The sequence below is a fragment of the Coloeus monedula genome (genome assembly GCF_965178545.1).
Source record: "Coloeus monedula genome assembly, chromosome: 4".
Classification (NCBI taxonomy): Eukaryota; Metazoa; Chordata; class Aves; order Passeriformes; family Corvidae; genus Coloeus; species Coloeus monedula.
Window position 1 is genome coordinate 70,229,647 of NC_138784.1, and position 22,891 is coordinate 70,252,537.

At 43.3% G+C, this 22,891-nt stretch overlaps 1 protein-coding gene across 1 annotated transcript in view; it reads right to left on the reverse strand.

Annotated features, from left to right (window-relative positions):
- The window catches only part of CAMK1D (calcium/calmodulin dependent protein kinase ID), a gene marked incomplete at both ends in the record, with an annotated part of 122,371 nt that extends 106,908 nt beyond the window's left edge, over positions 1 to 15,463 (reverse strand). Inside the window, 2 exons of the mRNA XM_082280377.1 lie at positions 5,718 to 5,849; positions 15,399 to 15,463. Of these exons, the coding sequence (XP_082136503.1) occupies positions 5,718 to 5,849; positions 15,399 to 15,463 (197 nt within the window). The remainder of the gene's footprint in view (positions 1 to 5,717; positions 5,850 to 15,398) is intronic.
- Positions 15,464 to 22,891: the final 7,428 nt, after the last annotated feature.

The window sequence follows — 22,891 nt, forward strand, 5'->3', positions numbered from 1 at the left end:
CAGAGGAGGAAAAACAGGGGAAAAAAATAAAAAAGCAGCAAGCCTGTTTGCTGGAGTAAGCAAAGCACCAGAGAAATTATGATACCTGACAGACAGAGATGTCAAGTGCTTTTTTTTGTTTTTTTCATTCCCTAACCATCCATCCATGTCTTGACAGAAAAAAAGAGCTCTTACTTCTGGGGTGCAAAGAGGTAATTAACCCCTTAAAGGTCAATCCCACAGCTTTCTGTACATGCGCTACACAATCTAATTACCATCACTTTTATATTAGCACTTACCAACACAGGATCTGAATGTCTCCTCTTAAGTTCAGCTGGCCCTGTACTCTGCTGTGTAACCTCTGACAGAGAAACAATTACCATAGGAGAATAGCAGTGGGCACCAGCAGAGCCTCCAGACTGGAAAACTGGCGTACGGGACCACCCAGGCCTGCAAGGGCTGTATTTTTTGACCCAAAGACAACTGTGGCTTGAATAGATGGGTCTGTCCCACAGAGTCATTCAGGAATGTTCATCTGAATTAATTAAATGCCAGAATTTATGTTAGGGCATATTACACTTCTGCATGGCCAGTTTTATTCAGAATTAATTTAGCCTTTGATTCTGAGTTAAATTGCACAGAAGAGTTTAATAAGAGGTAACTAATGGGTTTCAAAACTAAATTTGGATTTGTCTTCCTGGAGGCTATGGGGTCAGCTCTGGAGGAATGGGGCATAACAGAGATAAGAATCTGGGACAGAGAGGTTTTTCAGGGAGCTTGTCAATGGGCCACTGAAAAGGAGCAAAGAGGTACAATTTTTTAATTACCCCTGCAACCTTCATGTAAATCTTGAGAAGGGGTGATTCTTCCACACTTATTCTCTTTAACATGAGGAACAGCACTGCCTCCTGACATGGAGCAAGGGGCCCCTTTGACCATCATCTGATTTATGGGAGAGCAGGCACCCTCACACTTCCACCCACATTAGGAAAATCTTTCATTGCTGTTTTTTGTTTAGTTTCACGTTGGGTATAGCCCTGACCTCCCAGGATTTGCAGGAGGACACCTCCCCTCCTCACTCCCTGCTCTTTATCCCAGCAGCAGCTCCTGGCTGTAGGTGCAGGCATGTAAGGAGTGAGGCAGTGACTGTGCATGAATCACTGCCTGAACATCCTGTCTCCTGAGGAAATGGGGATGGAAAGCACCGGCAGAAGTTTAGCTGACCTGCTAGGAACAGTTCACTCTGTTTAACAGGAAAAATAGCCCCAGACCTCAGTAAGGCAAGGATGTGATTTGTAATAAGGAATTAAACGGTGCCTCTTCCAAAGGATCTAGGATAGCAAAGATGAGGGGGAGAAGGGAAGAGATACCTAAATATTTAGAAATTATTTTTAAAATCCCTTTTCAGCAGAAACTAGCTAAAGCAGAGTATGATTTGCTAGCTAGACAGTACTGCTTAACAAGACACGTGCACATTACTGCCATTAAGCAATCAATAAACCTGGGTGCAGTGCTACACACAGTTTATTGTTCTTCCCCTTGCTTTGCTCTGACTCAGCACTGAGTCTGTACAATTGCACAGGTATTACCCAGGCAGCAGAGGGTTTCTTGTGATAAACTGTGGTGTAGCCAAGGGGAAAAAAAAACCAAAACCAACCCCACAAGCAAATCAAGCATGTTTTTCTCCATCTGACTTACAAGCTTTTTTTTTTTTCTCTTTAACTAGAACCTCAGACTGCTGCTTCTCAGCAGTCCAACTCTTCAAACCATGCACTGCCTTCACAAACCTGTCTAGCAGATGATTCCTCTTTCAGCGTGTTCACACCTGCACAATTACCATAAGTGGAAGAATTTCCTCTATTCTACAGCAAACAATGGATAGGATTGCATTTCTCTTACTGCTGAAAACCAGAACACAGTTGCTTTCAGAGCAGATTATGAAACTCCCCACACATCAGGTCAGAAAAAGTCTGTGTCACATAAAGGTGACTATGTGCTGTTGTTCCCCACAGCCAGCTAATGGAGCTGTGACAGTCCAGTTCTAGAGATCCTATTTGCCTCCTCAAACAGATTCTAAGCCATTCTAAGCATGTTTTCCACGTCTTAATGTCTCAATTGAATACATTAAGAAAACTCCCCTCTTGATGTAGTACCAAACACAGGTGCCCAGTGGGACCCTCACCCTGCTCTGAAGCCTCCGAGCAAGGGGAGCCTCCTCACGAATTTCACTGTAACTAATTACTGTCTGAAATTAGGCACATGCTTAAATGCTTTGTCAGGCCCAGGCTCCTGGATTAACTGCAGACTCAGCCTCTCCCAGTACATCACTCCACAGCGAGCTCCTTCCCACTCCGTCCCCACCCATCCCAGTCTTCGGGGAATGCTGCCATGGATTTCCACGGGACACAAGAGAGTCCATATTGGAAGAACCCTGTTAAGGTTGCTAGGCATAAATATTGACTTAACGGCTCTTCCGCCTTTTTTCTTTTTTAAGAACAGATTTGTTGGCCATGGCTGGAAAAATAGAATTATGGAGTATGCATGATTCACTCTGGCACTCACACAAACATGCAGATCAGTTGGCTGGCAGCTCGGCTCCTCTGTTCGCAGAACATCGCTCCTAAAATGTGTCATTTTGTTTTGGCAGCAAGAGCGTCCAAGCCCACAGACAGAGAGATAAAATCTCCCACCTTCCATGTTCTTCACATGGGGGTCACTGACCTCACCCTGCACAGAATATTGGATTAATACTCCCAACAGCTTTTCAGTTCAGACACACAGAAGGACTGACAGAAGTTTTGGTTTCACACTAAGAGCCTGGCCCAGAAACCTCCCCTCTCGCACCCACTCTCCTGGGTCTGCTGACAGAAGAGAGGGCAGGAAAGCAACTGCAGGTAAAATTGTTTACTTGAAAGTCTTTCCAATAAAGGCTGTTTCACAGCCAATAAAAATATTGAGACAGAAAATAACCCTTGTGACAGAAAGAAAGTAGCAGTGGTGAGAGGGGACCCAACGCTTCTGCTCACTGGATTCATGTTTTCATCACCAGGCTCTACTGCCTATAGTACTCCATGCTCAGACTTTCAATCCTGAATGCAAAAAAATGTTCCTTGAAATGTTACTTCAATACACAGAATTATTCAAATTCTCTCCCATATTGACTCTGCCAGATTGGAACAATTTGGCAGGACTGGCAGGGAGATGAATCTTCACCAGAAATTCCTGAGGGTACAAAGTATATGGGACACTGTGGGTATTGATCCTGGATATGCCAGCACAATCTCTGACTGTTCCTAAAAACCTGCTCACCATACACAGGGGCATGAGCAGCTCACCTGAGAGCTGGCAGAGACTGTAGGGAGTATATTCAGGATTTCCTACCAGACCCCAATTTGATATACAACTGGGGAACTCAAGAAGAGTTGCTGCATTTCACAACACTTAGCGGAGGTCTCCCAGAAAGCACAGAGCTTGTAAGGAAGAAAACAAAATTCTAATGATTGAAGATAGGAGGAGAAAGTCCAGTGTAAGACAAAAGATCCTTCTCTGAAGGATAATTAAGGAGTTTGCCTGCATTTTAGCTAGGCAGGGTGTCTTTGCGACTTTCATCCCATCAGAGTTGAAGCACCCTCAAAAGACATAATGCAAAACCAGACAGGGAGATTAGGATCAACCCATGTTCATATTTATATTTGCTTTGCATCCATCCTCTGTGTCTCTACACCTTCCCCTCAGGGAACAGGGACCAACTCCTCTTGCCAGGCATCCTCTGCACATCCTCCAGATGAGTTGGTTCAGGGCATGGTACATTATTAAGGCTGTGGCACCTCACAGCTCTGCAGGGAAGCCCAGGGCCCTGGGGTCCCACCCACTCATTAGACAACACAAGAACTAGCCATCCCCACTCAGTGTTAAGCTACAAGAAACAAAAGAAGGGCACTTAGATGGAGCTTAGCAGCAGCTGCTCAGGATCCATTCAACTGCTCTCAAATCTATTTTTACTGACAGCTTTTGAAGCAGTGAATTCATTGAACAGAGAAACAGGTTGATATCCCTTCTCCTCAACTGCAGGCAGACTCTAGATTGTTATTTGCTAAACGTTTCCTTGGTGGCACATACAAATTCAAAACTGCATCTGCAGGCAAGGATGTCTATTTTCAGAATAAAGACAATGACAGGCAAAGTTTGTATTAGCAACAGCTAAGTAGAAGACAGCACGAGATAAAAAAGGGACATTCTCTTTTAAGGCCTTAACGTGCACAGGACAAGAGATTGAATAGATCTAATTGCATGAAATTAAGGAATTTTCCACCCACTCACTCTCCTGCCCTTGCAGCTGGAATAGCACAGGGTGCTGCCTCCTGGTTTTTCAGGAAATTGTTTGCAGGGAACAGAAACGTTTCACCATGCAGAAGCAAGAAATAACCTAAATGATTTCTCTGCTCTACCAGCTCAGGGTCAAGGCTGATGCAAGGCAATTCTTCCTGCACGTGGATATTGCTGCTCTTACACCACATACAAGTACCAGGGGACAAACCCATCAACATAAAGACTCTCAAGCTGTGGTTATGGGCCACTATTGCCTGGTTACAGAGATGGCAATGGTTGAGTTTTATGATAGGTTCTCAATAACACTACACAGCAAGACAACATGCTGCATTTGTCACTGGGTTTACATTGTACTGACCCGAGGTGGGCCCAGCAATAGGAAGGCACTGCTGCAAATAGTTGTAGCTGTTTGGAGTCCCCATTTATGTCTCTCCGCTGAAAAGGATCCCCTCTGCCTACTGAGATGACTGAATTTGCCCTTGAACCAGCTCCTTTGACTTGGGCTGTCTGAGCTTTTCGTTCATCCAGTAAGTTTTCAGGATCCGTTTTGTCACGTGGTGCCCAGATGATCAGCCATCAGCTCTGACACGACCAAGCACTGGGGCAAGAAGTCCCACTTGGGACAGAAGTACAGCAGGAATCAGTGCTCCAGTCCAATGTGGAGTTAGTTCTATGTAATTGCACTACCTTCAACTCAGTGAGAAGAAAAGACACTTTTAGAAGTTTAAAACCAACTACATGAACCAATCCTAAAGTAACCAATCTCTTTTCATTTCCTAGAATGAAAGTCAAGGGTGTTAAGTTCAGATCCAAATGTCTCAAGTCAGGTGAGATGAATCCCACCTTCAGGGCATAAGATGAGGAAGAGGTAAGGATCAAGCCTCTAATAACTACAATGAATTCACAGCAATTGAGAAATGCTTTTTTGTATCTATGTATTCCAGCCAAAGTAAGGAGAAAACACATCCCCCTTCCAGAAGTACAGAGGTACCACTCGTCTGCATGGCACAGGTTAACACCATCTCTTATGACAATTCATAACATGTCATAATTTTAGAGCAACGAGGAAACAAACTGTTTTAAGCATTTAAAAATTATAACCCTGCTCCTGCTCTCCTCAAAGCCTGTGACACAACTGCTGACATTCTTAGTGGATAAGGTCTTTTTATGGCATTATAGACTTACTCCAGCCTAACTTCTCTTCTTTCCCACTTTGCAGTTATCTGGCCGCATTCATAAAAAAAGAAAAGGAGCATTTCTCAAAACAGTTTCAGCACCATTTAAATTTGTGTGATCTTGTCTGCCTGTGATGGGCTGAACAACTCGTCAGTCACATCTGTCAATCACTGTTCCTTAAATGCAAGAGTCTAACTGAAGCAAAGAGGCAGAAATGAAGGTCTGGTACTCACTTTCTCAGCACTGCAATTTCATTCTCTATGCTGCTTTCCTTTCCCTTCAGTGCCTTCTTGGGAATGCATTTGACTGCAAAGAGTTTCCCACTCGCTCTCTCTTCAGCCAAAACAACTTCGGAGAATGCACCCCTGAAAGAAGAGAAGAAAAGCCCTGGTTTAAAGTGGTGCTTTTCCTTTGGAAGCTGTTAAGTGAAACACAACCATCGAATATAGTTCTTCTGGTGTCCTTTGGAAGCTGCTCTTGTTAAACACAGAAATGACATTACAAACATCTTTCTTTGCCTTTACAAACATACGGAGACATTCACACTCATGCGAAACATTAAAGGCTTACCAAACACAACAATTTTAATAAAAAAATCACAGTCCAGCAGAGATATGAGCAGAGCTTGAAAATGAGAAAGTACCATTTCTGTACACAGGGGCATGGGCCATAGTCTGGCTGCTGACTTGGCCAATGATGGACTTTTCCCCTTTCTGAGATTTTTGGAAGTTTAATTCACAAAGCAACACGAAGTCCCCAGGACTAAGTGACACACCAGTGCCTGGAGTGCTCCCGGTTCCTCAGTCACCACAAGAGGTCAGGGCCCCCACTCTGGTCCTCCCTGGCTGTCCAGAGCTTCTCCTCACCATTGGATCAACCCTGACTCAGACTGCATCAGAATTTCTCTATGTATACAGAGTTATTCCACAACACAAACTGATGTGTGTAACCACTAAAGCCGAAGAACTAGATTAAATCACAAGTCCAAACGTTGGCCGTAGTAGCAGCCTCCCTATGGTTACCCCAGAGAGGGTTACACAAATAAAGAAACATCATCACAGCAGCGGGTCACTAATTGCCAAGAGTGGGCAGTGCCTCTGCTTCATTAAGTTATTTCGTAACAGAGTACTGTTTCTTGCACTGTCAGTGCTTCCTCCCAAGCCTCTGGACCTGACTGAGAAGAGGCCAAGAAAATGTTACAGTCAGTGCTATACACACATTTTTTCTGTTCCCAGGGTTTATTGAGCATTTGAGCATCATTCAGACACTGCTACTCTGGCCAGACTTTGCTGTGTTACATTAGGACCATCCTTATGTTCCAGAACTTGTTACTGGTTTAGCAGCAAGATACTGGGCAAGAGAGAGCACTGACCTGATGAGGAACAGCAAATCATTGTTCCTATTCAAGAAAACCTCCTCCTGAAGCACCCACTTTGTCCAAGAGAGATCAGATCCAAGGACTTGTCTAACCCAATGACAACTGAAGGATCAGGTAGAGCAAGCTGGTCTAGTGGGAGGTGTCCCCTTCCCATGGCAGGGGGTTGGAATGATATGATCTTTAAAGTTCCTGCCAACCCAAACCTTTTTTTGATTCTGTGATCCACCAGCTGAAGGTTTGTGTTTTATTTATAAGAAATAAAAATAGTATTTCCTTTATTATTTCCCCTCATCAGCAGATTATTCTGCTCTCGTACGTAGCTCACTCTGATAAATGCTCAGGAGGGTGCTGAGCAAACCCAACTACGCTCCAGCCGGCTCTCAAAAGGCTAATGTTTGGTCACAGCATCATTTGGCTATCACCAACTTTCTCTGGCTTTCATTCCCTACAACTGCTGCTTATCTAGATGTTTGTGGATAAACAAAAGAACTTCCTTTCCTGGGCAGGCTCCTCCTTTTTAAGTCATGCACTTGGATGACACAACCAGGCAGCTGTGACCTCACCAACAGCTCCCAAGTTGCAAAACAGCCACATGAACGAGTAAGTGGGTAAGCAAAAGGAAGAGGCTGCTGCTCTGGAAACAAAGTACCTGTTTACCCAGAAATGTTTTTGGAGCCAGCAGATAGGGAAATAGTGATAGGAAGTTTAGGAATGGATGAAAAAAGACTTTTGCATGCTGTTATACAGCAGATGTTTGACAGCTTGTCTTAATGGGGCAGTGATCCTATGAACCAAGAATGTTTTACCTCATTTTTACTAAAAAGGCCAGAATATGGCTATATTTATGCCACTGGGAGCAGCAGAATGATCCACTGTTTTCTGCTTTGTATATAATCCACCACAGCATGTCACAGCGTCATGGGCTCCAATTTAGGGTCCACACAACTGATCCAAATGGCTTGCACAAATAAGCCACCCAGAGAGTTTTTAATTGTGTTTTTTGCTTTCCTGTTATCGACAGCCCTAGCCATTCAATTTACCAAATAAGGTTTTCATCCTAACCCTCATGCTTGGGACAGCCAGACCAGAACTTCAATAAAACCCTTTTGCTGGAAAGCCCTAAGACCTCTCAGTGCTTACCAGCTTTGGTTGCAGACCAGAGCACCCAGAAACTCACAGAGCTGCTCCCAGCTATATTTCATGAACCCCTTAAGTTGTGTCTACTTAAGCTTTCAACACTGCACTTCACTCCAGCTGTGTCTTGAACAAGCTCCTTGCCTTCAGTTAAATGCTCTGAGAAGCTGCAATATTCACACCAGTCGTTTACTGATCACACAGCTCTCCAGTGTTTATGACATTATAAAAACACAGGGAGCTCCCATCCCAATCTGGGTTTCACTGCTCATCTCAGACAACAAAATAATGAAAATCCCTTTATTCCCCCTCTACACAATAAAGCACTTCTATTTCAGCTGGCTCCATCATTTCACTGGATTTTTTCCTCCACTTACCAGGACAGATATGGTTTCACTGGTTGGAAAGAGCCTCTGTGAATTTAAATGAAAATTTTTTGGGGAGCTCCAAGATACTCATGCAACCCTATTCCCTATCTCCTTAACAACCTTTCTCATTAAAGCATGAAATAACCTGAAGCTCAGCTGAAGTGTTTGGTCACATGTCAGCCCTGGGCACCAACAGGGTACTTTTTCACATTGATTTTTGTACGAGGCCATGGCATGAAATTGCTAATGCTGGGAAGAGTTCCTGGGCAATGGGAGGGGGAGAGCTGGGGTGGATCTGCTGGGAAGGCAGGAGGGAGATGCGAGGAGGCAGAAGTGAGGCAGTCTGCTCTATCCTGTGCATTAGACACACTCCAGTGCTCACAGAGCAAGGGAGGGGGGCAAAGCAACAAGTCAGTGCACAGAAGAAAGTAAAGGGAAGTGCTGGAAGGAAAGGGAAGGAAGGGAACAGATGCAGACAGGGATGAGAGTGCTAAACAGGAACTCAGCAATATCGGGCAAGAAGAAAGAAATGGAGAGAGGGAGCACCAGCAAGGGAGAGGCAGCAGAGATTCTCCTGGGTTCTGCTGGAGTCAGGGAAGAGTCAAAACCAGTACTGAATAGATGGGAAAGCAATTATCGTAATTTCAAACATACAGCTGAATTCATCCACCCTTAACGACACAGTCCAGCCTCCACTAAACCTCTCTTGACTCAGGCATGAATAGGTAAATACTAGACAGTAAGTCATTTTCTTGTTAACAACAATATATCCTACAGCAAATCCCTACCTCCTCAAAAAAGTTCCCCAGAACTACCAGCGTAGCAGGCTTGCTAAAGATTTTTTTTTCCCAAAAAGGAATTAACATTGCCTTTAAAATAATGATATTAATGAAGAAGCAATTTATCTCTCAGAATTAATTACAATTCTTTACTGAGGTTTAAAATTTAATTGTGTGCCAAGTTCTATAAAGAACCTTGGGGTTGGAAAATATTGCATTTTACACCATCAACATGACAGGACTTTTATGAGAAGGCCATGGCTTCCACTAAGCATCACCAAGCAGTGCTGCATGATAAAAAGGAAAAAAACCCCACAATAATCACACTGTGGTACAGATTTTTTATTTTTTAATTGGGAAAAGAGGTTAACTAGTTAAAAGTTGTGATTGTAAATGTGTATGCAATGGTTGGGATGCACCATTCCCTTCAGCTGGGAAGGAGATAATTGCAACCTTTCCAACACACGCACAGACAAAGTTTTCGCCTCTCTGAAGAGGAGCTCCAAAATCCTTCTGGAATTTTCCCTGTCCTGCCTGCAGATCATAGCAAACAAGTAAAAAAGTATCATGGCTTTGAGGAAGTAGCACAGTGGTGGAAATGGGTAAGCAAGAAACTTCTGCAAAATGAAACCACTTTTAGCTGCCAAAATCCATGTGCAGCAACAACCTATTTTTGAAAGTTTTCACCATGTTAGCATTTACCCTGGAGGAACTGCTCTTTTCAAACTTCTAATTAAGGCATGGAATAATTTTATGATTTAGATAATTTCCATATGAATTAGGAACAGTGTAAGGAAAAAAAAGAGGTTAAAGGACTTGATGAGTGACATTGAGATAACAGCAAATTCTAGAGGGTGCTTGAGATGTTTTAACTCCTCACCCCTTTGCACACACCTGGACTATGCAGTATCCTATGAGATGCCAATCTTTTAGAGTTTTAATTCATTTAAATTATTTCTCATGCATTATTTTTGTTTTATCTAGATTTAAAGATTAGAATTTCAAGATTAACATTGGAGTATGAACATTATTCATACCCAAAGAGACTGGATTTTCTATGAGAAAGCAGTGATTGCAAGGCTAGGCTGTCCTGCAGATCAAAGCAAAATAAAGAACAAGTAAGTTTTTCCTTCTTCTGTTGGAACTATAATTTAATATGAACACTTAATTTCTGAAATACAGTGAACAGCATATACTGTGACAGCAAATCTGTTCTCATTCAACAAAAAAATTGCTGTGACAAAAATACTGACAAAATGAAGACAAAGAGCTGATGGAAGGATAAAACTTCACTTTTTCCATTCAACCTCCTTGTTGTGCAGTTTTCCACTGCATTAGCAGGTGCTCTGTCACTAAGTCAACAGACATAGCCAGGAAACAGATTTCACATCTAGGCTGCACATAGCTAATGTTCTTAATTATGATACAGTTGGCTTTCCATTTGTACTTTGCCCCCGCCAAACCAGCGAAAAAAAAATAGTGAACACTCAACATCTGGAAAATATACCATGTCCAACCCCCCTGAGACAGGAGATTGACTGAATCAAAGTGAAACCAACCAAACTAAAGGTCATTTTCATAGTGTGGCTTTGGCAACCACACTTAAATTCTGCTCCTTGACTCCCCAAAGAAAGGTGACTTTGGACTGCACCACAAACAGAGGCAGTATGTAGGGAAAAGTCTTCATGAGCATTTTCACAGCTTTCTCCATGGGCCTCAAGGAGTTAACTGTGGGATGAGCTCAGGCTCTGTGTAACCAGCACACACCAGGGAGGTTCTGGTCCTGCAGACCACTTCTCTACTAAGCCGTTTTTCTGCATAACTCATGTTCTCTCTTTTGTTGTTTTTTTTTTTTCATTTTCTACTCAATTTTTTTGTAAACACCTTCTCACTCTCCTGAAACATGATCCAGGTGCGTCCCAACATAAACCCAAACTGAAGATGGAATTTAAGATTTTCTTTCCAAAGTCATGTCCATCAGTGTTCTGACAGCTGCATGAAAATGAATTTACAATTTAACATTCAATAGCTCAGTGATGTCTGAATGCAAAGTTAACAACACCGAAGCGTGGAGGGGGTTTTTAACCAGCCAAGAGGAAACGGAAAGGACTTTGGGACAGCGCTACACATGGTATAGAAACCAAATTCCCCACATATTCCCAAGAACCAAATATAAATTCATGAGAAAAGCTGACTAATCTAGTTGCAGCCATCTATTCTTTAGAGCACAAATACTTTTTCTAGCTATTTTCATTCATCAAACACACAGTTTCAACCCTGCAGCCCCTTCTATGGCAATGCTTCCTCTGCCTGGGCAAGAACACAAAAACTGGGATCACTGTATTAACACTGGTATTTTTAGCCTCCCTACTCATTTAACTTCCACTAAGCCTCCCAGCCACAACTGAAAATGCCGTTTCCTACCCCTGGGGCCCCATGAGTGCCTGCTCTAACACCAGACATGGCCTGGCCCTGGGCTGTGTCTGACCCTGGTTCCCCTCTCCAGGGCTGGAGATCCCTGCCCATAGTGATGATCCCATGGAGGTGCCTGATGCTGCAGGCTGGGGCTGCTGTTTACCCATTACAGATGATGAACAGCACTTCCCACTGCGCCAAAGTGCTGTTGCTTTGTCCTGATGGACACTCCAACAACGGCAAGAGGCACAGATATTTTTTGCTGGGCATTCCTGTAGCAAGAAGCTTCTTTCTGGAGCACTGACACCTTTCTCTGTGCCCATTCCCTCAGCATTTTGTCCAAGTTAGGAGGTATCCTAAACCCCCTTTGTGGCTTGCAATGAGCAGCCACAGCATGAGAGAACCCTGGGAGTTGCTATGCCCAGGGATGGGCAGCACATCCCCAACTCCAGACTTATCTTTCCAATCATTCTGCTGCTTCCCCTTTAACAAAACATTTGGGAGGAAGTAACCCCATCAATACCCAGATCTCTGCTGGGACTTATAGCCATGACCATAACAGAGACACCCAGCAATATCACACTCCAGGCAGAGCTTCTTCTTTCCCCTCGTTCTTCTTTCCCTAGTTTGGTTTCCGCTCACCATTTCAGTCTGTGACAGAATGAGCAGCACAAAGCTTTGATCTTGCATAGTCACCAAGAGTTTTTCTATTTGTTTGGATTTAACTTCTATTTTTGGGGGGTACTATTATCTACAGTTACAACAGCTTAGTGTTTTTACAGTTTTGTAAAAACTGTACAGTCAGCTGCAAGAATTTTAATGCCCATTTGAGGCTTATAATTTCTTCTAGTTTAGCTGCTCAATATTTAATAATCTCAGTAAAAAAAAAGAGCCCACCCACTAAAAGCACTAGGATTAGGATTGGAAATCCATGTCAGCTACTTACAGGAAAGCTACTTAGAGGAAAGAGACTTCTATGAAGCCTGAAAACACCGATTTAAGGTTGCACATCACAAAGCATGAATTTATGACAGTATAGTCAAGGTGGTTTCCTCCACAAGCCTGGACCACTGTCACCAGAAGGCAACAACCCCCTTAGAGGGTAGCAATCATTTTCACCCAAGGAAAAAATCCCTGGAAACGATGTGAACCATTCTTTAGTTCTTTACTCCAGGATGAATTCCAAGGTCACAGCAGGGCACGGCACACACCACCAGCACTTCATGTCACTCCAACTCACACACCAGCAGGGTGAAGGCACCAAAACACACAATCAAGGAGACTTCCAGGCAAGAAAAGCCATCAGGTGCAGAGCACGCAGGCTTCAGTGCCATAAAACTTGTGTTCAAAGACTAATGAACCACACAAAGCACAGAAATTAAGCCAAAAAGGAAAGTTTCTGAAGAACCTCTTCGCTTTCTGAGATGAACTAATTTGTTTGAGCTGCCTGGTGCATGCTAATTTGATAGGATGCTATGCAGTCTGTTCTGAGACAGTGATGCATGGATGCTAAAAAGGGAAACTGGCCCAGCTCAGATCCCCAGTCATGTTTGTTATTACAGTCATCTTCTTTCCTGAACTGTTTGCTCCTTTCCGATTAATTCTGACCCCTATTAGAAAGGGAAGTATTGTCTTTAAAGGCCTATTACATTTACATTACCTCCTCTGTGGCAGTCACAGTAAAGCTATCAAGAATCAAACGAAATACAGTTGTCTGTGCTGAGATCTTCCTTCCATTATACGCTTCACAAATGAGCTGTTAAGCAGGTTTTTTTCCCTACTGATGATCACTTTCTTTCCAAAGTGAATATATAAGTACCTTTTTTCCACTTTCATCTTATGAGTCAAAAGGAGCTTCTTGTCTCCCAGGATTTATCTGATGGCAGCATTCTCACAAGAAAATAACCTTTTTTATTCTAATAATGATCTCAAACCTTTCTAGAGGCATAAGTGATCTCCATAATTTTTTTTTTTCAAAGCATTTCCCTATTCCAACACTGACATATGCAGGGTCTATTATTTCTGGAGATCTTATCTGGCCATATAAAGAAGATTACACCAATTTGAAAAAGCATGGTTCTTCTTCCTCTTTCTCCACATGGAAACTCAAGAAAAGATCTGGCACACTGTGGCATTCTCCAAGAGGCTGAATCAATTATGGAACAAGTAGATGATCTTGCACCTAGCAAAGCAAAGCAAGTGCAGACACTGTAGTTTTGCTTCCAACAATTCCTACATTCCTTCTACAGAGGGCTGTGATGAAGGTGGAACTAGCCACTGCCTAAAGATCAAATAACTTTGCAGTTGTGACTAAACCATGGGAAACTCCCATTTAGCCAGCAGCTTCACCTAAAGGCATCTGGAACTTCACAAATCCAAGATGCAAAAGTCGACACAACACCTCATTCATTCATGTGCTATTTCTATCTTTACAAAATAAAGCCACAGTGCCAGTTCTGGTAGCCTTCCCCAGTGATCACAGGCGAAAGATTGTATGACCTGAGCTGCGATTTTCAAACACCAGCTCTGCCTTTCATGAACTGCACTGCTGAGACGAGGGATTTGAGGAACAGGAACTACATGGACTGATGTGGCACCTGGGGACATGGTTTGCTGGTGAAGATGGCAGCATTAACTGAGTTGGACTCAGTGGTCTTGGAGGTCTTTTCCAACTTTAACAGCTCTATGATTCTTCTTATTTAATTTTAATGACTTAAAAGCTGGGAGCTTTACATAATCTGAAAGTGCACATTCCTATTGTACTTTGAAAAGCATCTCCAACAGATGCTTACATCCCACCCAAAATTAATGGCAGCACACTATGTGGCTGTAGGATCCTTAACCCTGTCAACCAACCCTGTTCCATTTGCTGCATGACTTTGGTCACAGAGATCACCTGAGATGCCCAGATATTAGAGCAGATGATCACAGCATGGTTCCTGCCTATTCTACAGGCAAATTTAGATTAGATAACTGCACCATGAAACCACTACACATCTCCTAGGATCTGCCTTTTCCACTTTAATGCTTCAGATCCAATGTAGAGCCCCAGTCAGGAAGCACCTCTATGAATGTGATGAGCAGCCACTGAAAGAGGAGGCCACAGGGTTCAGAGCTGTCACAAGCACAGCTGAACAGCTCCCATTGTCTAAGAGCCCTTCTGTGCCTCTGTGAAACTCTAATTGGCTTGTTCTCATCCTGTTGTCTCAGCCAGTCCTGCATAACCATTTAAAATATTTGGACTAAAAATGATGTGCGTTTTGTATCCTTGCCCACTCCAAGTTGCAGATGAGAATTAAAAAAAAAAAAAGAGAGAGAGAGAAAGAATTCAGTATGGTGGAATACAAATAAATTGCTTTACAGCTCAGAACTCAGCTCTGGTAGGAAAAGGCATTGCAGGATATTCTGAGCTCCATCTGCAGCTTTACTCCCAATGGCCACCTCTCAAAACAGTAAGAAGAGTGTTTGCTTTTCTACTCCCCAGCCTCTTCGCTCATGTATCCACATGTGGCTTCATGTCTGAGCTGAGGAACATTAAGAAACTCAGCAAACTGGTTTGCCTAGCAACCAGCAAGCTTGAAAATAAACACTCTGGCAAGATTATTTCACTGTCACCACACACAAAGTTACCAGGGCCTTCGCAACTCACAAATACTTCTGCAAAGAGAATTGCCACACACTTTCCACATGTGCCACCCTCAGTCACTCTCATGAAAACTCAGGGCAAAAAGGGGTTCCCTTTCAGCTCTGCTGACGAGGAATTTCTCCATGGCTCCGTTTTTATGATGCTGTGTGGAGACTACTGAGCTTTCTTGCCAAATAGGTTCAGCACCAGCATACCTTTCCTCCCATAAAGCCTCCACATGAGCCTCCATACTCTCTGAGAGCACATCTTTTGCTGTCATGGAGTTATATAGGGATTGGCAAAAATGAAACTCTCCAGGAAGATGTGAGGAACCAGAAGCTGCACCAGCTTCCATCCAAATCCTGTCCAGCCTAAGCATGGATCCAGATGAAGCAGGGAGCAAACAAGGCCTGGCAATAGTGATCCGCTGAGCTCATCCCATGCTTTTAACAGCAGAGAAGGCCAGTGACCCCTGCAGCAATCCTGTCCCCTGAGGATGGGAGCTATCCCTGCCTTCTGCTGCCTTGCCCATGTGCTGTTAGAAGACAGGGAATGAGGTAATGAGCCTTTTCAGCATGGCAGAGCTGCATGGGAGCAGCTGAGTGCATTAGAGAAACACAGCAGAGAAAAGGTGCTGGTGTTTCCTGCATTTCATCTGAAAGGAGGATGGACCTCCCCACCCAGAGAGTTCAGTCTGGTCCATGGAAGACATAGCCCATGTTGTTGAGATGATCCATGGAAGATATCAGCAGTGAGACAGACACACATTGTTCATAAAGTCTTCAGATTCCTGCTTTAATAGCAACTGGTTTAGTCTTCATAGAAAACAATCCTAAGGAATTTGCCAACTCTGTTGTTAAGAAGACTGAAGTCCTACATATTTCCCAGGGTAAGCTGCTGCTCCTGAGCTTCATCTGACTCACCAGAGCCATGACAGACTGGGACTGCCCACAGCTCCAGCACACAGTAAAACTCATGCAGGCTACTCGTGCCTCAGCCTTCACCTCCCATCCTCCAGCGAACAACAGCACGGGGGGAGCCATCTCAGTGCCTCAACCAGCTCATATACACCAACCAAAGCCAACTGCTGCATAGGGATGTCCTTCTGTGTTGGAAAACTTCAGTAGAAACAATCTGACAGCAACGCTGATTCCCTTTATCTGAAATGTAATCGCAGCACATTATAGTCTCATAATACAATGGCGAGTTTCCTAGGAGATGACTGCCACGCGCCCTCACTGTTTTTAAAAATGAAGTTTCTCAGAACTCATTTCCATCTCGGGTTAACATGCTACACACACACATTGACACTGCCACCACTGTGCTTCCCATCCTTCATGTGGGTCCAGATAACCCAGCCCAGACCTTGGACAGCAGGGATGAGAGGCACCATAAAATAGCCCAAGAGCTGTTGAGGGTGGGAAGAGGAGAACACAACTTTTCAAACCTGACAGCAATAATTTCTGTGTTTCTTTGGAAGCTGTTGCCTAACTTCATGAACAAAAAGAAAGCAGGATATTATCTTCCCAGGTGACCTGCACTCCAGAAGCTTAAAGAACCCCAAAAGGATTGCAGGAGAACACTGGCAGAGTGACAAGGAACAAGCGGGATTGCAGGAATATCTCTCCTAATGCACTGCAAAGGTTACCTGAAAGCCATTTCCCAAAAATAGTGCAAACAACAGACCACTGGCAGCAAGCTGAGGAGCCAAGCTCTGCGTGGTCCAGCCAGCAAAACCTGCCACAGGTTGTGTCAGGTGCAAATGTGCTCTGGTTGGTACACCAGCCCACTGAAGAGATGGGCTGCAGAGTATTCAAAACAGGTCAAAAGTTAATTAAAGAAAAAAAGCTGAAAAGATTCCAGAAATTTGGCTTCCTGGGGAGCTTCTGTTTATTTTCATTGAAAGGACTTGAAGGGGAGGATGGGTTGGACACTCGATGCTGACACCAAGGGCACAGGTTGATCTCTGGAATTTAGGAATAAATCAAATGAGACAGCATCTCTGCCCAACATGATCATATGGCAGGTTCACCATGAAGAAACAACCGTTGAGTGCATTAAAACATGACAGGTCAAAAGGATGTACATGAAATGGCTGGAATGGTAGAAAAAAACATGGTACTTCCTTGGGGAAAACAGTTTCGCTTTCTTCCAGGGTAGGAATTTAATTTTAACAAAGAACGTAAGAAATGCAGCTCATGTAGCACAGGACTTCCTCCCACCCTGTTTAACCCCCAGCCTCCAGCAGTCAGAGATCCAGGAGAGGGATCTCTGTTCAGGTGACAGTCACACTGACCCAACATGTCTTAGCTACCTGTCCTGTACTAATCTCTGTAATTCATTTTCTCCAACCCACTTACACTTTAAATTTCAGTCTCCTGCAGAATTAAGCCCAATGAAGTACAAAGTACAAATGAGAAAGCGTTCTTCTTTGTTCATTCTTAATTTGATGCTCGATAATTTCTTTCCATAACTCTCTAGTGAAAGACATTTTAAATACATCAAGTAACCAACTGCTTCCCCATATCACATAATGGGTTTTAATCACAAATATACTGAATGGCTTTTAAACTATGACTAGAGGTTTGTGCTAGAAACAATCAGCAAAAGGAGTCTGCAAGAACTGGATTCCCCCTCACTCTCCATGGCAAGAAACTCTCAACCCACAGTAGACACGAGCCACACCCAGAATTCTTAAGAAATAAAGTATTACTTTCTACACTGTGTTAAATCTTCAGTGTTGCGTGTAATTTTAAAAAAATACCTGTAAAAATGAGTGAAGTTGTTAAAACGAGAAGTGAGAAGGTCCTGGGAGACAGAACCAGGAGAGCTAAAACTTGCAGGAGGCATAAGTACCGTTTGAAAATATTGATGCTGGAAACACAGACCAAGTAAGTACCTCAAATAAAGAAATTCTAGAAACAGAGAAGTCTGGCAGGCTAAGCAGCCGGGCAAGAGAAAGTGAGAAGTGTGAGAAGTAAGACAACATCCTCAAACTCAGAAATTGTGTGCCCAAATGAGGAAGAAAAAATGGACTTCAAGTTCCGGTGGCTAAAATATTAGAACTTCAAAAGGTGGGGAAAAGCACCTAAAGAATGGTTGCACCAGGCAGGGAACTCAATAAAGACTTATTTTGCACATATGATAAGCCAGATATGTGCCAGATAACTGATGGACCAGGAAGACACCAAGTACAGAATCAGAATGAATAAACCCACATGACTATGGCAAAAAACCTAGGGGTTTTGTCATATATGATCGTTGCAGGGAGGTTTGGGAAGGTTCTTACACTGGAAACCTTCTTTACAAGGTTGGTAGAAGGGGTTATAGATTGGACTGACCCAACCGACCCCACTCTAGGGGAACGTGGGCATGAAACCAAACGCGGGCTGGAGTCTTCCTCTTAAAGGTTTATGGGTACCCAAAGTTTAGAAGGCAGCTAACATGATGTAGCTTTAGAAAAGGGATGCAAAGGAGCAATTCAGGAGTTATGAAGTGGATTAGCAAAACTGACATCAGCAGGTCCATAAAAACTATACTGAAGCATATCCCTCTCACCAAAGATAGAATTATTGAACACTTTGAACAATCTGATAGATTGAGGCTTTAGAGAAGGAAATCCAGGCTTCACAAATGCACTGGAATACTCTGGAAGAGTCAACAACTATGCAGATAATGCTCTTGACATGGTTTATTTAGATTTCAATGGGGTGTCTCAACGCAGGATGTCTGAGCAGATGAGCTGCCAGTGGATAGGAGAAACTTCCTGCAAGAACAAAGAACTGGTTAAAAGGCAGAAAACAGCAAGGAATACATGGTAAATCTATTTAATATCCAGTGCTAAGGGTCACTAAGAAAGCAGTTTGTCACAGCCTGAAGGCTTTGTGTTGTTGAGATCCTTCTCGCCTCAGGATATGGCACCAGAGAGGGTGACAGTGATGATCAAAATTATGAAACAACCCCATTATGAGGAATCACTGAATCAACTGCAACTTTGCAGCCTGGAAGGGAAAACTGAGGGGGGCAGAATAAAGCTCTGAGTGGAGCAGGGAAGGTGGTCACTGTCCCTTCTAAGGCAAGGATGAGGTGACACTACATGAGGGTAGCAAGAATCCACTTCAAAACACTTCACCCAGCTTCTTTCCATAGGACACAGTGGTCATTAACAAGGATTCTGAAAACAACTAGATAAATACTGGTTATAAAATTCACCCCAGACCACCAAAGGCACCATTTGAGTGTCATAAAATGCCTGCACACATCTCATAGAATGCTAGGGGAGTACCCAAGGTATTATAATATATATTATTGCTAAATGCTGACCTATACATTCCTCCCCAGACACTGTCTGCAGGGAGGGGGCACTGCATGAGCTGTATTTTTGGTCTGACCCAGTACAGCTGTTCTTAGGGTCAATTAATGCAGTGGAGCAGCAGCAAACAGCAGCTCATAGGCATAAATGCAAAATGCAAGGATAGTGAAGCAATCACCGAGACAGACAAGAACTTCCTTAGGTTTAAGTCATGGCAAAAAACAAGGAAAAGTGCATGTAAATTACTGTCTAATTCCAACAACTGCATTTTCACCTAAGCAACCCAGTCATCTAGTAGTACATCAGATATGTAGTAATAAAGACAACCTCTGACTTCAGAGGAATTAAATTAGCAGAGAATTACTGCAAGATGTCCAGGGAAAACACAGTTTTGAAAGCTGCATCAAAAATACATGGAGGAAACAGTCTCTGTGATCTTCTTGGACTGATCTCTGTGGAATAAACAGAGCCCCTGTCTTCCTTTATTTTTGCTCTAAGTGATGGGCCTTTTATTGCCACTGCATATAACAGTAATCTCTTCCTTGTGGGATCAAAACAGCTAGTTAAACTAAAGCTCACATCCCAAGGTTTAAATGGCATATATCCATTTGCCTTTGCATCCCTTGAGCTAGAATTGCCCAAACCCTCACAATTTCTCATGCATTTATCCTTACAACACCTTCATGGGATTAGGCAGTGCTGTCACATGTATGATACGTGGGAACTAGGGCAAGGAAGGTTATAAAGCAGATTAACCCCAGGTCTCCCCAGTCCATCACCCATTACTGAACTGGGAGACCGTCTTCACATGCTGCTAGATCACACAGAGTCTCTAAACCCTACATCTTTTGCTTTAGCCCTCCTTCTGTATCACAGGCTGCTGTCCCCATACTTTATCATCAGTGATAGGCCTAAAGCTTACTTCTTCCCCAGAAAAGAGATTCACTAAAAGGCTGGCATCATTTCCCCCCCATCTTGCCGTGAAAATTTGAAATTGCAGAAGTGTTTCCTGCTTTCTACATCACACACTGCTGAAGCTGCAGTAAATGAGCAGAATCATCAACCCAGTGAGTCAAGCAGTAAACTTGTTTACTGGACCCCCATGTTTGGCATTGAACTTATTTTTCTAACTTTAGCAGGGTAAATACCCTTTGGTTGAGCTGCCGTCAGAATCTTTACAAAGAAGCAGACCTTTTCTCTTTGTTGACAAAAGCCTTGGAGTGGCACACACGAATGTTAGCAGGTGTTCATATTTAACTTGTCTTTGTGGGTTTTTTAAGACTGAGATGCATATAGTGATTGAGAATTACTGTTTATTCATTTCTGTGTAATAGGAGAAGCTGCATTTCATCTGTCTCATCCATATTTAATAGCTCCAGGCACAACAACCATGAAAGGTTTATTTTTCTCCCACTAGGGAAAATATTATTATTATTACTACTACCATGACTACATCTATATTGTGAAATTATTCATCCCTGGCTTTCTATATTATTTCCATGTTATCTGTGGGCCAGTTATCTGAGTTACTGTGCTGATGAAGCTATACTGATTTATGCTACGCTGAGTCACATCAGCAAAGGACAGAGTCATTTCAAAGCTTTTCAAAGTTTCTTGGCAATACAAAACAGACTGAATTTTGCTGCCCTAAGGATGGGAAGGAACCCTTAGAAAGCTACCCACTTGCTACTCCTGCTTTTATGAGGAATGTTGTTTAGGGAGGTCCACTCTTCTCCCCCAGGATGAGCTCTGCCATGTCCATTTTCACACTTACCCATCTTGGTGCACACACACAGGGTGAAAGGTGGTATCAGGGATGGTCTCTGCAGCTTTTCTGTATGTCACCTATGCCTAGAGAACACCCCTGCTCCCAAAATGGCCACTAAATATGAAGGATGGCAATTTATTTCCCCCCAGCATAGCAGGGCAGCTCAAGGTCAATTCTGACAGCTCCAGCACAGCCCAGGCTGTGCAGTGTCCCATTAATCCCAACTCCAAGACAGGATGCAACTCCAATCAACTAGAGGCATCCCTCCAAGCATCATCCAACAAATCACAACAGCCTGGACTAATAAATGATCCAGAGTGCCATTTATCCAGTTCAGCTGAAACAGAGGAGGTATAATCATGCAAGCAGTTTTTTCCCTTCCCAGTGATAAAAGCGGACCTCAGCAGCTCCAAGGAAACCTCTTCTTCCTCACCTGACCCTGGACAGCCTCCAGCACACCTAGCAACCATGTAGTGCCAATTCTAACCAGAGAAGCAGTGAAGACATGGGTTTTTCTGGGTATTTGTTCCTGAGAAAAATGTTCCCTGATAGCATGCCATTAACATGTTAACCACAAAGCTGCTGAGGGCCCCTTCTCCTGGAGGTCACTCATCCAAACATGGACAGTGTCAGCAGTCCCTGGCACGTTATCACAATTTGCTTACCCAGCAAGAAACAAATTTCATAGATTCAACCCAGTCACGTGCTGCAAAGCTCATGAGCAGGAACTGAGATATGTCCCTCGTGAACAGCAGCTCTGCCAGGGAGCTGCAAACACATGGGCAGCTTCACACAGTAGGTTTGCTCTTCCCAGGGCAGGACTGATGAGTGCTGGTAGCACAAGGGTGACACTGGAGCAGGCACCAGCAGGATGCTTGATGCATCGAGAGTTGCCTGCTTAGTCTTAACTGCAATTCAGGAGAGGAAAAATTTCACCCGGTATCCCCCATAATTTATTTTCAAACTTGTATGACCAAAGAAGATAAAAAAATCCCATGTTAAACATGGGATTAACATTCCCCCCCATTCAGGGGCTGAAAGTTATGATGAAAGCAACAGAACTGAAGAGGATGGAGATACATATATATATAAAATATATATATACACACATATATATATATACATACACATAAAAAGAGACACATCTTTTTTCCTATTACTTGTAATTTGGAGATAGAAAAAGATTGGGGGTGGAACACTCATCATCCCCTTTCCTCTGCATGTGTAGTTCTCATTAGGGCCAATTAGGATGATAATCACATCTGAAAGGAGGCTACAAGCCAAACCATGTGATCAAAGCAGAAGTAAACACAGCTCCAGAGAGCTTAGGGAGCATATGGTTTTCCCTGCCAAGTCCTCCAAGCTCGTATCTGGCTTGGTTCTATCTGAAAGCTCAGTTCTATGCAGCGTTTTCTGGGACACCATCCCACCTGGGAGAAGATGAGGTGGTGCCATGGGTCTTGAGGGAATCCACAAACCTGTAACAGGTCTCAGCAGGCAGGAGGAGAGAAATTAATTGCTCTCTCCTGTGTTTTCTTCCATACCTAGCATAAGGCATTACAGTTTCTACATTAGGAACTAATATGTTGCTTGGGGTGAAGTTAAAGAGAAAATCCATCTGAGTTCAG